This window comes from Castanea sativa, chromosome 5, assembly GCF_040712315.1.
Source record: "Castanea sativa cultivar Marrone di Chiusa Pesio chromosome 5, ASM4071231v1".
Classification (NCBI taxonomy): Eukaryota; Viridiplantae; Streptophyta; class Magnoliopsida; order Fagales; family Fagaceae; genus Castanea; species Castanea sativa.
The window spans coordinates 25,002,967-25,017,740 of record NC_134017.1 but is presented as its reverse complement, the minus strand read 5'-3'; the positions used below and the strand labels follow the sequence as shown (position 1 = coordinate 25,017,740).

Here is a 14,774-nt window from a genome sequence, read left to right as displayed (position 1 = left end):
CTGCTCGACAAATAGCTATCTATCGAGGTTTAATGAGGCTTGACAGATGCTATCTATTGAGGTTATCTATCGAGGTTACGGAAATCAGAATTTTTAGATCTGATTTTTGGGCTAGGCTTTTGTATTTGTGTAGGGTTTATTTTCTTACAACCCTAGGCATATATAAGACTTATTTTAGAGGCCGTCACATAAGAGAATACAAGGAGAACATATGCAAAAGGTGACCGAAGCCTTATTCTTTCTGGAAGAAGCTACTGCGTCTTTGCGCCTTAGGGTTTTGTAACCAAGTGCTTCTTGATCTTCATTGTTGATGAAGTGAAGAACTTTGCAACCAACATTCTTCTTTCTCAAGTTGGTGAGTGAGTCACGTATTGGGATTCGTGCAAAGGAGTTAGTCATGTACCGGGATTCGTGTATCAAAGGGTGGCGTTCATATGTTGAAGAGTTCAGAGGTTCTGAAGCGGTAGAAGGTTTCTACTGTGAGTTCATCTACGGGGATTGTAGAGTCTAGCGACAAATGTTTTGTACTAGATCTGAAACTTCTTTTTATTATAGTGGATTACTTTTCGGGAAGGTTTCCCCCCCAGGTTTTTTATTGTGAAACTGGTTGGTTTCATTGGTTTTCCTGGGTCATCATATCTTGTCTTATTTATTTTTCCGCTGCACTTAGTTTTGACATGATATTGATATTTATTTGTTTTAACACGTTTTATGCATAATACATCTAATTAACAACTTGGATTTAAAACTTGTTAATTCTATCAATCGGGGTCTAAATTTCCCAACACTTTAATTTTCTTAAAATTTTACAAGCATGGAGGATATAAGAATAAGATGTAATCCAATGGTAGATTTGTCAAAATTCACCTCTAATAATTTTTTTTTTGAATAAAGTTGTAACTTAAAGCTACAACCAATTTTGTAGCTAAAGTTTGTCTTAAAATATATATATATACACACAAAAAGTCAACTTAAGAAAATTGTACATGAAATAATGAATTTTGGCTAAACAAAGTTGACTAAACCAAAAAAAAAGAAAAAATTTCTAGAAACACAACATAATGGTACAACATTTTCGTAATACCATAACTTCGTTATATTTTATTTTAATTAGTAAAGAATTGATACTTTAGTAGTTGCAAAAATATTATGACGACAATAAATTGTCTTAATATTATGTTTACAATATTTTCACAACAAATTATAAGTAGTATGTTGTTACAAGTTGTTATTGGTGAAAAAGTAATTTCATGGTAAGTTTAAATTAGAACCAATAACAATTTAAATCATATACTTTGTTATAAAAGTGTTGTGAATAATATTATGGATATTGTACTTTTTTTTACGATACTTTTATTTTTAGCTATGGCTGGTTCCAGTATAATATTTTATTATTTTATTTTGACTTATAAAGAATTAACACATCAACAATTGTGAAAATATTGTAGCAATTTGTTGTGTTAATATTTTTTTTAGGGTAGCTCATATGTATATAAAAGAATAAAAAATAAAAAGCGAGTTCCATAGGCCATTTTACCATAGGCCATTTTACTACCCAAAAAAAAAAAGAAGCAAGTGGAAGCGGAAAGAGTTGAATAAACCAAATTCACTATTTCTTTGGCATTGACACTTATTTTATTTTTTTAGAGTAGCTCATATGTATATAAAAGAATAAAAAATAAAAAGCGAGTTCCATAGACTATTTTACCTTCAAAAAAAAAAAAAAAAAAGCAAGTGAAAGTGGAAAGAATTGAATAACCAAAATTCACTGTTTCTTTGGCATTGCCACTTTTTATATATAGAAATTTAAATTAAAGTAAATAAAAATTTAACACTATAATTTGTTATGAAAATGTTGTAAAAAATGTTATAGATGTAATACTTCTTTTTCTACACAATACCTTTATTTTTAGTTGTGGTTGGTCTAAGTATGATATTTTTATTATTTTATTTTGACCTAAAGGACTTAACATCTCTAAAAATTGTGAAAATATTTTAATAATTTGTTGTTTCAATAGAGTTGAATAGGCTCAATTAACAACAAAAAATAAAAAAGAAAAGAAAGGCCAGCGAAACAGTGCCACTTGAATAAACCAAATACTCTGTTCCTTTACTCATTCACACTTTATATATATATATATATATATAGAAATTTACCACGTAAGATTTATTATGAAAAATGTTGTGAAAATGTTGCTGATGTAATACTTTTTTTTTTCACAATACCTTTATTTTTAGTTGTGGTTGGTTCCAGTATGATATTTTATTATTTTATCTTGACATATAAGAAATTTACGCCTCAACAATTGTAAAAATATTGTGACAATTTATTGTGTTAATATTATATTATTATCATAGAAGCAGGTAAAAAAAAAAAAGTAGGAGGAGGCAAGTATAATTTTATAACAGTGGGATTGAATAAACGAAAGTACTGTGGATTGGTAATTAAGTTTATATTAGAATAATAATTTATTACGTAAGACCTGTTATGAATATATTGTGAAAATGTTATAGATGTAGTATTTTTTTTTACAGTACTTTTATTTTTATTTATGGTTGCTTTCAGTATGATATTTTATTATTTTATTTTAACATATAAAAAATTTGCACCTCAACAATTGTGAAAATATTATGATAATTTATTGTCTCAATATTTTATTATTATCATATAAGCAAGTAAAAAAGAAAAAAGAAAAAAAAAGGGGCAAGTATAACTGTATAATAAAGCGTAACCGTGGGATTGAATAAATGCATGTACTGTAGCAGAAGTTCTCATTGACTCTTTTTAACAGTGGGTTGAAATATTGAATAAACGAAAGCACTGTAGCACAAATACTATAGTGTGTAGATAGAGGTACGTATGAGTTGAAACCGTGAGTTTTGGACAGTAATTGACTAAACCAAAAATTAACTGTAGAGGCATTTTAGTAGATATTATAATCATGTCCAAAGATAACCTTCCAAATATATATTACTTGGATTTTTCTCTTTTTGAAAAAAATATATTACTTGGATTGAAGGCAAGCAGTGTAGTGAACAAAAGCCACGTACGTTTTTGAAGTAGATAACTTCAAATTTCGAAACGTAGGCGATTGCAGTTGCAGCACGACGTGGCAACAATCCACAGGCTGAGTTACAAATCCAATACACATTTTTTTTTATAATCACAAATCCAATACTTTTAAAAACTTACAGAACCGACATATCAAGGCACGTGTCTCAACAGGTGTCCAAGTTTGGACACGTGTTTATCAAGTAGGGTACATGATATATAGTCAATAAATATATACTAGTCTGCAATGAGACTTTTCTTTTTTAGTGGTCATATTTTGTAAAAAAAACTGTATTTAATTATTATATATATATATATGATTTTTATTTTAAAAATCTAATTTATAAATGAATAAATCAATTTAAAATTTAATAGGAGAGTGGTCCTATTTTTTAGGCAATATTTTAGTGGGAGTTGGAGTTACATTTTTACCGGATTGTCCTTTAGTTTTGTCTCCACTTAAACATAAGACTGTAGGGGTAATTTTGAACTAAAAAAATGAGTTTTTACCGAATTATACTTTAGTTTTGTCTCTTAAACTTAGGATTGTAGGGGTATTTTTGAACTAAAAAAATAAGAATCTAAACGGGGAAGCCCCTTAAATAATAGTATAGATACACATCCGAATTAAGGCACACTGTTCCCGTCGATGCAAGAGATAGGACACGTGTCTATCAAGTAAGGTACATGATATACTATAAATATACAATCCTAGAAAGCATTACTCTTATCATTGCAAGAAAGATTTTTCTGATACAGCAATCATATAACACTTTTTTTTATCAGTTCTCAGAAATAAACATCAAAGTTCAGCTAAATAGCAATCACTACTTTTCAGAGAAGAAAATGGCATCCCGTGAGCAGAGCTACAAAGCTGGTGAAACTAAAGGCCGAGTTGAGGTATGGGGAATTGTTCCTATTTTTGTGCTTATATATGGTTCCCAATGATTGTGTTGGTGTAGTTTTTTTCTTACTCATAATGATGCATCATGCATGTTTTGTAAGTTTCCTCTGTCAAGTACTGGTTGGCAAAAAGAAAATGTTAGGATTAATGTACAATTTGGGAGCGTTCATCATGCAAAATCATAGTTATATTTGGACAACTAACATTATTCATATAGTTTTCTTCTACACATTATTTATGTAGTTCATCTAGATTCTCTTTTCTACTTACTATTTTTAAAATTGGTTCATCTCGATTCTCTTTTCTACTTGCTATTTTTTGCACCTTTGGATCATTTTATTGCCTTTTTAGTTCTAGTGTCTCATAGAAAAGCCTTTTTTTTTTCCTGACTCTAAATTTGCAATCTTGATGTTGCTTATGTATTCAGGAGAAGACCAACCAGACAATGGGCTCGTTAGGGGAAAAGGCCAGAGAGGGCAAGGACAAGACTTGTGAGACGGCCGAGGCTGCCAAAGAGAAGACCTCAAGCGCAGCCCAATCAGCCAAAGAAAAGGCCTCCCAAGCCGCCGAGGCCGCGAAGAAGAAGACCTGTGAGACGACCCAAGCGACCGGCGGGAAATCGGAGGCCGGCAAGGAGACGACCGGTGGGATAATCCAGAAGACTGGGGAGCAAGTGAAGAGCATGGCCCAAAGTGCACTAGATGCTGTGAAGCACACTACTGGCTTTGCCAAAGAAGATGATAATGTAAAGAAAACTAACTCCCCTCTACACAAAGAGGGGAATTGAAAGGACTAGATTGGGGGGTAGTGTTGGGAATAAGGCTTTGTTGCCACTTTGTTTATGGTTCTGTGATTTCAGTGTTTATTTTGTTGTTGGGCATGTTTTTATATCTTGTCCTAGTCCCTTTCCTTCTCAGTGGGAGGAAGTGTTTGTATTTGGGTTTTTAATGTAATTTTAAATTAAAAGAGCTGAGCTCATAAACTCAGCCGACACAATGCGAACTGTAATGGAACAAATGAAACCAAACCCCAGTCAACCCAGTCAAACAATAGTTCAGGTAAGACAAATATCTTAATACTATGTCAAGCATTCAATCAACTTTATCACATGGTTAGAAAATATCTAAGATACAGAGCATCAAATTTGATAAGCTTAGAAAATATCTAAGACACAGAGTAGACACGGTCAAATATGACAAAAGGTCCTAATCTAATATAATAATCAAGAATAGAAAGATCAATAACAAAACAGTATATACAAACCGTAATCAGACACGAAATTTAACGTTTTTAAAATATTAAAGCTCACAATTTTAACTTTATAAAATAAGCAGGTATACATGTCAACTGAGAAACATAAACCTAGTTTTGCCAAAATTTTGCGCTAAAACCAATTGCTGTTAAAGTGTTTCTAACAATCTGTGATTCCTTTTACCGTGAATCATAAAAATAAATTAAAATATATTTTAAATTTCTTTTAAAGTTGTTGGATATATTTTAATAATTTATTTTAAAGTAAAGTAATAATACACATATTTAAGAATATTTAAGAATAAGTAATAATAGATGTGATAAGTAAAAGTAATAAACAAATATTGAATATATAGAAAGAGAAATTTATAAATAATTAAATTAGAGTAAATAAAAATAAAAATAGATGTGATAGGCAAAAGAAATAAACAGATATTGAATATATATAAAAAGAAATTTACAAATAATTAAATTAAAAATTTAGTAATAAATGTGATAAGCAAAAGTAATAAACAAATATTAAATATATAAAAAGAGAAATTTATAAATAATTAAATTAGAAAAGTAATAACATAAATAGTGATAGGTAAAAGTAATAAACAAGTATTAAATATATATAAAGAGAAATTTATAAATAATTAAATTAAAAACTCAGACCTATTTGGATTAACCATTTGTTTGACACAATTTTATTAAAGTAGATTTCGTTGCTTACATCGTCAGTGCTTTGAGATTCATGGATCTTTGCTTCCAAGATAAGATGATTTACTGTATAAAAATGAAGTATACAATGAAGCACACAAGATCATGCTTTACGAACTATCTCTTTCTCTTTTTGACAAAATGACATGCAAATATTTTCATTCGGAGAGTTTTTTGAAAAGTAGTTTTTTTATGGATGAGTGTAATGAAAAGAAATTATGTTATTACATGCACAAATTAATTCACTTCAAAAATTAAAAAAATAAAATATTATTATTTAAACAAGTAAGCTCAATTCACATATGTCAAATATATAAATTCAAATGAACTTAAAATTTTTATCACTTTTAATAATATTTTCAAGTGAACATAACAGATTCTAATTTTTTCAGTGAACAAAATAGATACTAATTTCTTATTCACTCTTTTCCAAGTAGTATATGAGAATTCCAAATCCTAGGAGATGCACTCTGGGAAATAGAAGAAACAGATATCAGTGGAATTAGAAAAGGAAAACAATTTCTGTGAAGTATTTCAATTCAAAAATCCCATATTCCCATATATAATGCTCGTCATATATAGCATATTGGAAGCGGGTCGAGTGAGAAGGTGAGGTGGAAAATAACATGGTGACTGAAACAGATTCTGTAAGAAAACGCAAGAGGCTAAAAAGAGGACCATGTTCAAACTCAAGTTAACAAATGCTAGTTCTCAAGGAAAAAAAAAACGCAAAGAAGAGGACCATGTTCAAACTCAAAACTATAATCTACTTCAGATTCAAACGGCGGAGGTTGTGTTCCAGCCTGCCTAACATAATGAACACCGAGTAATGTATGTTCCAAATTAAAGCCTGCAAACAGAGAGTAGAGTGATTGGAGAAAACCAATATAGATAGAAGAAACAACATGGTGTTTAAATAAATTAAAAATGAACTTAATAACCTATTGGAAGAGGAAGAAATAGTGTGTGGAAATAGATGTCCCATATTAGATGGATTAAGGAAGGTGATCATAACACATGGTATTTTCATGCAAAGGCTAGCCAAAGAAGAAGAAGAAATGCAATCCACAGACTTAGAGATCATATCGATTTATGGTATGAGAAGGCGGAAGACAGTGCTCATATTACCTCAGATTATTTTCAATCCCTCTTTATTAGTGCTCGGTCCCGAAACTTATATCTTATCAAAGGGACGGTTGAAAAAGCTCCCAGTTCCCAACTTTTACTAATTTTTGGCTAGTTTTGGTTGGTTTTTGGGGGGGTTTTTATCGGACTAAACTGGACCCTGGATCTTGTTGAATCGGCCGGCCCAGTCCAGATTTTAAAATTATGGATTTGTAAGTTTGTCCAAATGTATCAGTAATAGATCAAATATGTTCTTCCCCTTATCATCTCTGTTAATAAAAAAGCTTTCACTCCTAAATGCCTATCACATATAATGTTTTAATATATAGCTATAGAAGCTCTTCATTGTATGAACTACAAATATAGAGGTCGGGAGGGTAATATTGTTCTTAAACTTAACATGAGTTAGGCTTATGGTAGGATTGAGTGGGATTTTGTTGAAAAAAAATTGTTGACTTTAGGCTTTCATGAAGGATGGATTCTTCTGATTAAGAAATGTATTAAGAGTATCACTTATTCAGTAGTGATCAATGGAAAGCCTAAAGGTCACGTTATTCCATCATGGGGAATCTGTCAAGAAGAACCCTTATCACCATACCTCTTTCTTACATGTGCATAAAGTCTTTCATCTATGTTGAGAGCAGCTGCGGTGGATGGTAGCCTCTATGGCCTATCCATCTACTCAAGAGGCCCAAAATTGTCTCACCTATTCTTTGGAGATAAAAGTCTCATGTATTGGGAAGCAACTATGGAGGATTACTCCCAAATTTGAAAAATATCTTGGCACAATATAAAGAAGCAGCAAGACAAAAGGTCAACTTGAATAAATCTACCATTTACTTTGGCAAAAGCTGTGATGATGGCACCAAAGAGGCTCTAAAGAATTTCCTAGGGGTTACTTTATCTTGGGAGGATGATACGTATTTAGGACTACCTCTGGTTGCCCACAGTCTAAACGGAAAGCCTTTCAATACATTAAGGATGGAAAAGAATTCAAGGGTGGGAGGGTGGCTTCTTATCTCAAGCTAGCAAGGAAATCCTCTGTAGCTCAAGTGTGCTGGCCTATGCTATGAGCATCTATAAATTCCCTAAAAAGCTTTGTTCTGAATTAATTCCCACTATAGCAACTTTTGGTGGGGTCAAAAGATGGATGAGCATCGAATTCTGGCTGAAATGGAATACAATGTGCAAGCCATAATTGCAAAGAGGTATGGTATTACGAGAGATTTAATTGTTTAATTAAGCAATATTTGCTAAGCAATGTTGGAGGATTATCACTAGCCCGAATAGCTTGGCAACAAGAATTTTGAAGTCAAGGTACTTTCCAAACTCATCATTCATGGAAGTCAATTTGGGTCATCCCCATTCTCCTATTTGGTGGAGCTTGATGGAGGCGAAACATTTCATTTTATATGGTATTTTGGTAGTAGGTTGAGAGTGAAGAGTGCCTACAAGGTGGCTTACAAGAGTGCCAACAGCCCTTACAATCAATATGTGAGTGACCTTTAGATCTGATATAGCCGACATCTTGCCCTTAGAAGTTGAAATTATACAGATTATAAATCCATATAAGTTAATCTAGGAGCCAACAAAAATGGTAAATTCTCAGTGAAGAGTGCCTACAAGGTGGCTTATCAAAATATATGAGCTGCAGAGGATGGTTTTAGCTCTCACGATTTAGAAGAAGGTGGCTTATGGAAGGTTATTCGAGCGTTTCCAGTTCCAAATAAATTTTATTTATTATGTGGAGGCTTTCACAATATCTTGCCCACTTTATCAAACTTAATGCGAAAGGAAGGAGTCCATGTTGCAAGCTAAATGAAGAGCGTATGAGTCATGTCTTTTACAACTGTGACATTTCCAAAGAAGTTTGGTATGTTCTACAGAACCATTCAAAAAATTCCTCCACCAATTCAAGACATGAAGGCCTTTATCCACAGCTTGAGCAACAACCCCATCCTAATGACATTCGTCTTATTGCTGTCTCATTGTTAAAACTTTGGACAGCTCAAAATGCATTCTGGATTTAAAACAAAAATGACAGTCTAGGTATCATTATGCAGAGCATCTTGAATTATGTTGAAGAGCTTAATGAGTTGGAAGAGGGCATATTTGATGTCCCTTGACAAATCTTACATCATTGGCAACTACGTAAGTAGTGGCAGAGCCAGAAATTTGATTTTGGATGTAGAACAAAAAAAAAAATGACGATTATTTTTTTTCTTCTATATATAAAATTGTTAAAATAATAATGTTTACCATATTTCTTTCTCATCAAGAATGAATCAATAAATTTTAACTTTCCTATAAACCTAGATTTTTAAATTAAATTATAACTCATTAAGCATAATGACTAAGATATAACAAAATTACTAGTCCATTAAAGATTGCTAAAAAAGAGTAGACAAATAAACACTTCATGCATGCAAAAATATAATCAAATATGAAATAACAAAGTACACATTATATTAGTATACTTTTATTTTGTGGGTAATTATAGGTTTATTTTGTACTATTAATATAAATATTAAATTTTAGACTAAATTAATTTATACAATATTTTACACACTTAGTGTGTATTTGAGAATAGCTATAAATTAATTTTTTGCTTTTTAATTTTCATGTATCGTTTTTAAAAACTTTTTTTTTCTTACTATTTCTCACCTAATACACATTTAGCAAAAAGCTAAGTAAAACTTCACTTTTTCTTAATTTTTTAAGTACAAACATACTTTAACACACTATTAGCAAAAACCTAAATAAGTTGTTCAAACCTAAGAGAATTGCTTTTGTTTTTGAAGACGAGTTGAAGTGCACTTTTGTTTTTGAAGACGAGTTGAAGTGTCCATACATGCGTATGACTTGGAAACACTTAGAGCACTCACAACAATGTAGCTAAATAGCTATATAGCTATTTTAGCTACACCAAAACACAAAAAAGAGGGTTGCAGCAGTGGAGCTAAAACTAAAAATTTTAGCTTCTCAGCTACAATGCACATCTATCTTTAGATGTGCACTGTAGCTCAAAGGTAAAAAAAAAAAAAAAAATTATTACACTCTCTCTTCTCTCATTAAACAAACATTTCCTATTTTCTTTCTCTCTCTCCGGCTTCTCTTCTTTCTTCTTTCTTCCTCAATTTTTTTTTCTCTCTAGCTCGCCAACTAGCTCCCTCATCGCTGATTTATTCAGCCAACCCACCCCAAGCCCCATCGTTGATCTCCCCAAGCCCATCGTCGAGTCGACCTAGTTCCCAAGTACCTAAATGGGTTACCGTTGTTTTCTCAGTTAGCATCAGTGGGCATGGGTGGGTTTGTGGTTGGGTTTGTTAGCATCAGTGGGCTGTGGCTGGGTTTATGGGTAGATCGGTGCATTCGTGGTGGTGGCTCAGGTGGGTTTCGTGGTGGTGGGTATGGGTGTTGCCTAGTGGGTTTGGTGGGTGTGGGCTTGGTTGATTTTTTTTTTTTTTGCTGTGGGCTGTGGTGGTGGTGGTGGTGGTTGTGGGTGTGTGTGGGGCTATGATGGTTGTGTGTAGTGGATGTATTATTTTATTATAGTGGATATATTATTTTATTGTAATAGATATCTTAATTTATTGTGATATTTATATTATTTTATTGTGTTGAAAGCTAAAATAGATTCACCGCTGCAGCATGTTTTGTAAATTGAGTAGGTAAAATAGATAAAGTAACTTTTTTTAGCTTTACTGCTATGGATGCTCTAGCACTCATAATAGTGTAGCTAAATAGTTATATAACTATTTTAGTTATACCAAAACACAAAAAAAGAGGGTTGCAGCAGTAGAGCTAAAGCGAAAAATTTTAGCTTCTTAGCTATAGTGCACATCTATCTTTAGATGTGCACAGTAGCTTAAAGGTAAAAAAAAAAATATATATATATATATATTTATTACACTTCTCTCTCTTCTTTCATTAAAAAAACATTTCTTATTTTCTTTCTCTCTTTCCGACTTCTCTTCTTTCTTCTTTCTTCCTCAATTTTTATTTCTCTCTAGCTCGCTGGCCATCCCCCTCATCCCCCTCATCCCTCAGCTCACCGGCCAGCTCCCTCATCGCCGATTTGTTCCATCGACCCGCCCCAAGTCCCATTGCTGATCTCCCCAAGCCCCATCGCCGAGTCAACCCGGTTCCTAAGTACCCATATGGGTTACCGTTGTTTTCTTAGTTGGCAAGCTGTGGGCTAGTGGGTGTGGGCTTGGTTGATTTCTTTTTTCTTTGTTATAGGTTGTGGTGGTGGTGGTGGTGGTTGTGGTTATGTTGGTAGATTGGCGTCGATGGGTGGTTGGGTTCGTTGGCATTAGTGGACTGGGGTGGGTTTGTGGGTAGATTGGTGCGTTCGTGGTGGTGGCTCAGGTGGGTTTCGTGGTGGTGGGTGTGGGTGTTGCCTGATGGGTCTGGTGGGTGTGGGCTTGATTGATTTTTTTTTCTTTATTGTGGGTTGTGGTGGTGGTGGTGGTTATGAGTGTGTGTGGCTGTGATGGTTGTGTGCAGTGGTTGTGTGTAGGGGATGTATTATTTGGATATATTATTTTATTGTAATAGATATCTTATTTTATTGTGTTGATAGCTAAAATAAATCCAATGCTGCTTTTGTAAAGTGAGTAGGTAAAATAGATAAAATAATTTTTTGTGGAGCTAAAAAGCTAAATTTTTAGCTCTACTGCTATTGATGCTCTTGTAACTCCAAATCTAAAAAAATAAAAATAAAAATCTTGTCTTGGGCCGTGGGATCGATGAAAGAGTAAAACCATGAAAAGAAAAAAAAAAAAGCAGCAGACCAGAATCACCAGACCAACTAAGAAATCAAAGAGAGAGAGAGAGAGAGAGAAGAGAAGAGTCAAAGCCCAGATGCAAAATCTGTAGGAGTCTGGTGCTGCCGTGACTGTTAAGTTGAGTAATTTATTGAGGATGAAGAATGAGATCTTCCCGTCGAACTCTAAAGTAAGCCATTGAGTTTTTTCAATGAGGTTGGAGCAAAAACTAGATTTTGTTCATTCTTTTTATTATTATTATAGATAATTGTTAAACTTATCATCAGTGTTTGATTGTCCAATTAACTAGTCGCTAACCTGTGCAATGCACGAAAAAACTATTAATTCTAAAAAAAATCCAACAATGAGTAAATAGACATTTTGGAAAAAAAAAATAATTGAAATTAATCTAAATAAATAATTAATCAACCAAAAATATAGCTTTTAATAAGAAAACAAAAAATCACATGAACCTAAATAAAAAGTATTTAAGGTGAAGAATTAAAATCAACCTACTAAAACGCATATACCAAAAACTCCAAGATTTAAAACTTCAAAATTTATAGAATCCCCAACTTCTACTTCAAAATCAAACCAAATTCAACAAATTTATATATAACATACCAAATAAAAAATTTATTTTTCCCTAGGCTAGAAGACATAAGTTGCATTTTTTATTTTTCTCCAAAAAAAAAAAAAGAGATACTGTATTAGCCATGTACAATATAAAAAAAAAAAATTAGTAAAAATTTCAACCAAAAAACCAAACCCACGATTATCAATGTGAGTCTCTTTTTTTCAACATTTTTTTTGAGTCCTATCATAATTTTTGGTTTTATATAGATTATTAACGTTTGAATTTGAGTTTAAATTGGACTTATTAGAGAGATAGAGTTTCACTCTTTGTTAAGTTTTGATTGAATAAAATTAATTTTATTTTAAAAAAATGATAATGATGAGTTTGAGTTTAATTTGGACTTATTAGAGAGATAGAGTTTCACTCCTGGTTAAATTTGTACTAATTTTTTATTATTTAAATAAAATGATAATTTTATTTAAATATTGTGATGACATAGAAAATTGTGAGAGTTTCAGAAGTTTCGGTTTTATATACATATATAGATTAGCTTGGTGATAAATTTGTATAGGATTTTAATCCTATTTAAATGAATCTGAAATATATTCATAAATATATAAAATTTTATTGAACCGGGTTGTGGGGGGGGGGGGGAGAATTTACACTCTTTGAAAAAGTTAAAATGGTATGGATAACTCTTATGCTGATATATATGTCTCTCTATATATATATATATACTGGCTTAAAAAAAAAAAAAACAAAAAGGGGGGGGGGGGACCATGGCCCCTTCGACCCCAACGTGGCTCTGCCACTGCCCCTATGGCAAATAGGTACAAAGTTAATAATGAAGGAGCTTTATTCAAACCCTTAAATGCTCTGGGAATTAGCATGGTGATACGAAATACTACAATCTTCTAATGTTATCTATGTCTCTTCAATTTAAAAAGCCAGTAGAAGAAATAGAAGCAAAGGCAGTGTTTATGCATTTAAAAAGCCAGTAGAAGAAATAGAAGCAAAGGCAGTGTTTATGGTCATCAAACTTGCTCTGAAAATCAACTTCGTTGGCATCATCTTGGAGGGAGACAATGTAATCATGAGAAACGTTAACAGATGCCTCTGAGGGTATTGGTTTAGTAACTATTTTAAGAAAATTTTATGGAAAAAGAAAAAAATAATTTAATTATTTTGACGAATTTTTATATTTTCTATGAATACAGTGTCAAAATTTTCCTAAAACGGTTTATTAATAATTACTTTAAATGTACCCGTTAACATGACCACACCTAGGGGTTGAAGAATGGCGAATATGAAGATGCAAGCTTCAGTCAAATTCTATAAGAAGTTAGAGCTCTCCTAGGTCATATTTGCTATGTTGCCATCTCACATACTCGATGCAAAGGCAGTTGAAAAACCCTTAGCTAGCCAGGTATGCCAAGAATATTAGTCAAGAAGCAGTTAGTATTAAGGACGAGCCAGAGTTTCTTAAAGATGTTATGAGCAAAGACAGAGCATTTTGTCCTTGATTTATAAGTAAACCAGTTGTAGTCCATTTCCATCATTAATAAAATTTTGAATCTTCTAGTATTAAAAAAAAAAGATATTCAAAAAATGTAGTCCAAAAATTAGTAGGTTTTATGCCATTGAGGTAACAACCTCCTAACCTTTTTTTATTAAGTAATGACTAGTTCTTTTTTTTCTAGCACCAGAAAAGAAAAGAAAAAAATAAGCTTCACCAAAGATTTTTTATTTCTGATTTTGACCCTTAAGTAGTCAATAAAATGTAAGAGGCCATACAAGAATATCAATTAAGTTAGGATAAAATGTAAAAGTATTCCCCCAAAAATTTGGGTCAAAATTGAATGACACTTGTAATTTAACAATGCTCCAATGGCATACTCCATCAAGTTTGAAAAAGAACTTTTTTGTTACTTTGTTTTCCCAAATTTGGGCTTTCTAAATTTAGATTTTAAAAAGCCATAATTACTTTGTTTTTCCAAATGAAAATCACGAGAACTTACTCTATGGTGAAGAAACTCAAATCGAATAGGGATGTCAGTAATGTGAAGGAGGCCGTGATGTAGGAGAAATAAAGAACAAATTGAGATTTGCAATTCGATTTTTAAGGATGAAATAATAGCTCAAGAGACTCACATGACAAAAAAAATATTTCATGTCAAAACGAATTATTTTAAGTCCAGGTTTTTGTATTTTTAGGTAGTGAATAGCGAATGCAATAACATTTTTAATCTTAAAAGAGTTTAATGGGTATAGAATCCTCCAACTACATACCCCATCAGATTTGAAACTATCATAAGAATTAAAAGAACGTTTTGGTTACTTTGTTTTGTCAAATTTGCACTTTTAAAAAATAAATTTTGAAAACGTCATAGTTAC

General features: G+C 32.1%; 1 protein-coding gene across 1 annotated transcript; it reads left to right on the top strand.

The window, feature by feature from the left end:
• The first annotated feature begins 3,778 nt into the window (after positions 1-3,778).
• LOC142634038 (uncharacterized) lies at positions 3,779-4,952 on the top strand. The gene is made up of 2 exons (XM_075808307.1): positions 3,779-3,952; positions 4,384-4,952. Exons 1-2 carry the CDS (start codon positions 3,899-3,901, stop codon positions 4,741-4,743), a joined length of 414 nt encoding a protein of 137 aa, XP_075664422.1. The 5' UTR covers positions 3,779-3,898; the 3' UTR covers positions 4,744-4,952.
• Positions 4,953-14,774: the final 9,822 nt, after the last annotated feature.

Excerpts from the sequence above, each read along its gene's own strand:
- LOC142634038 (XM_075808307.1), top strand. The coding sequence starts at position 3,899 with ATGGCATCCCGTGAGCAGAGCTACAAAGCTGGTGAAACTAAAGGCCGA. Across the intron at positions 3,953-4,383 it reads AAACTAAAGGCCGAGTTGAG|GAGAAGACCAACCAGACAAT; the intron begins GTATGGGGAATT and ends TTATGTATTCAG.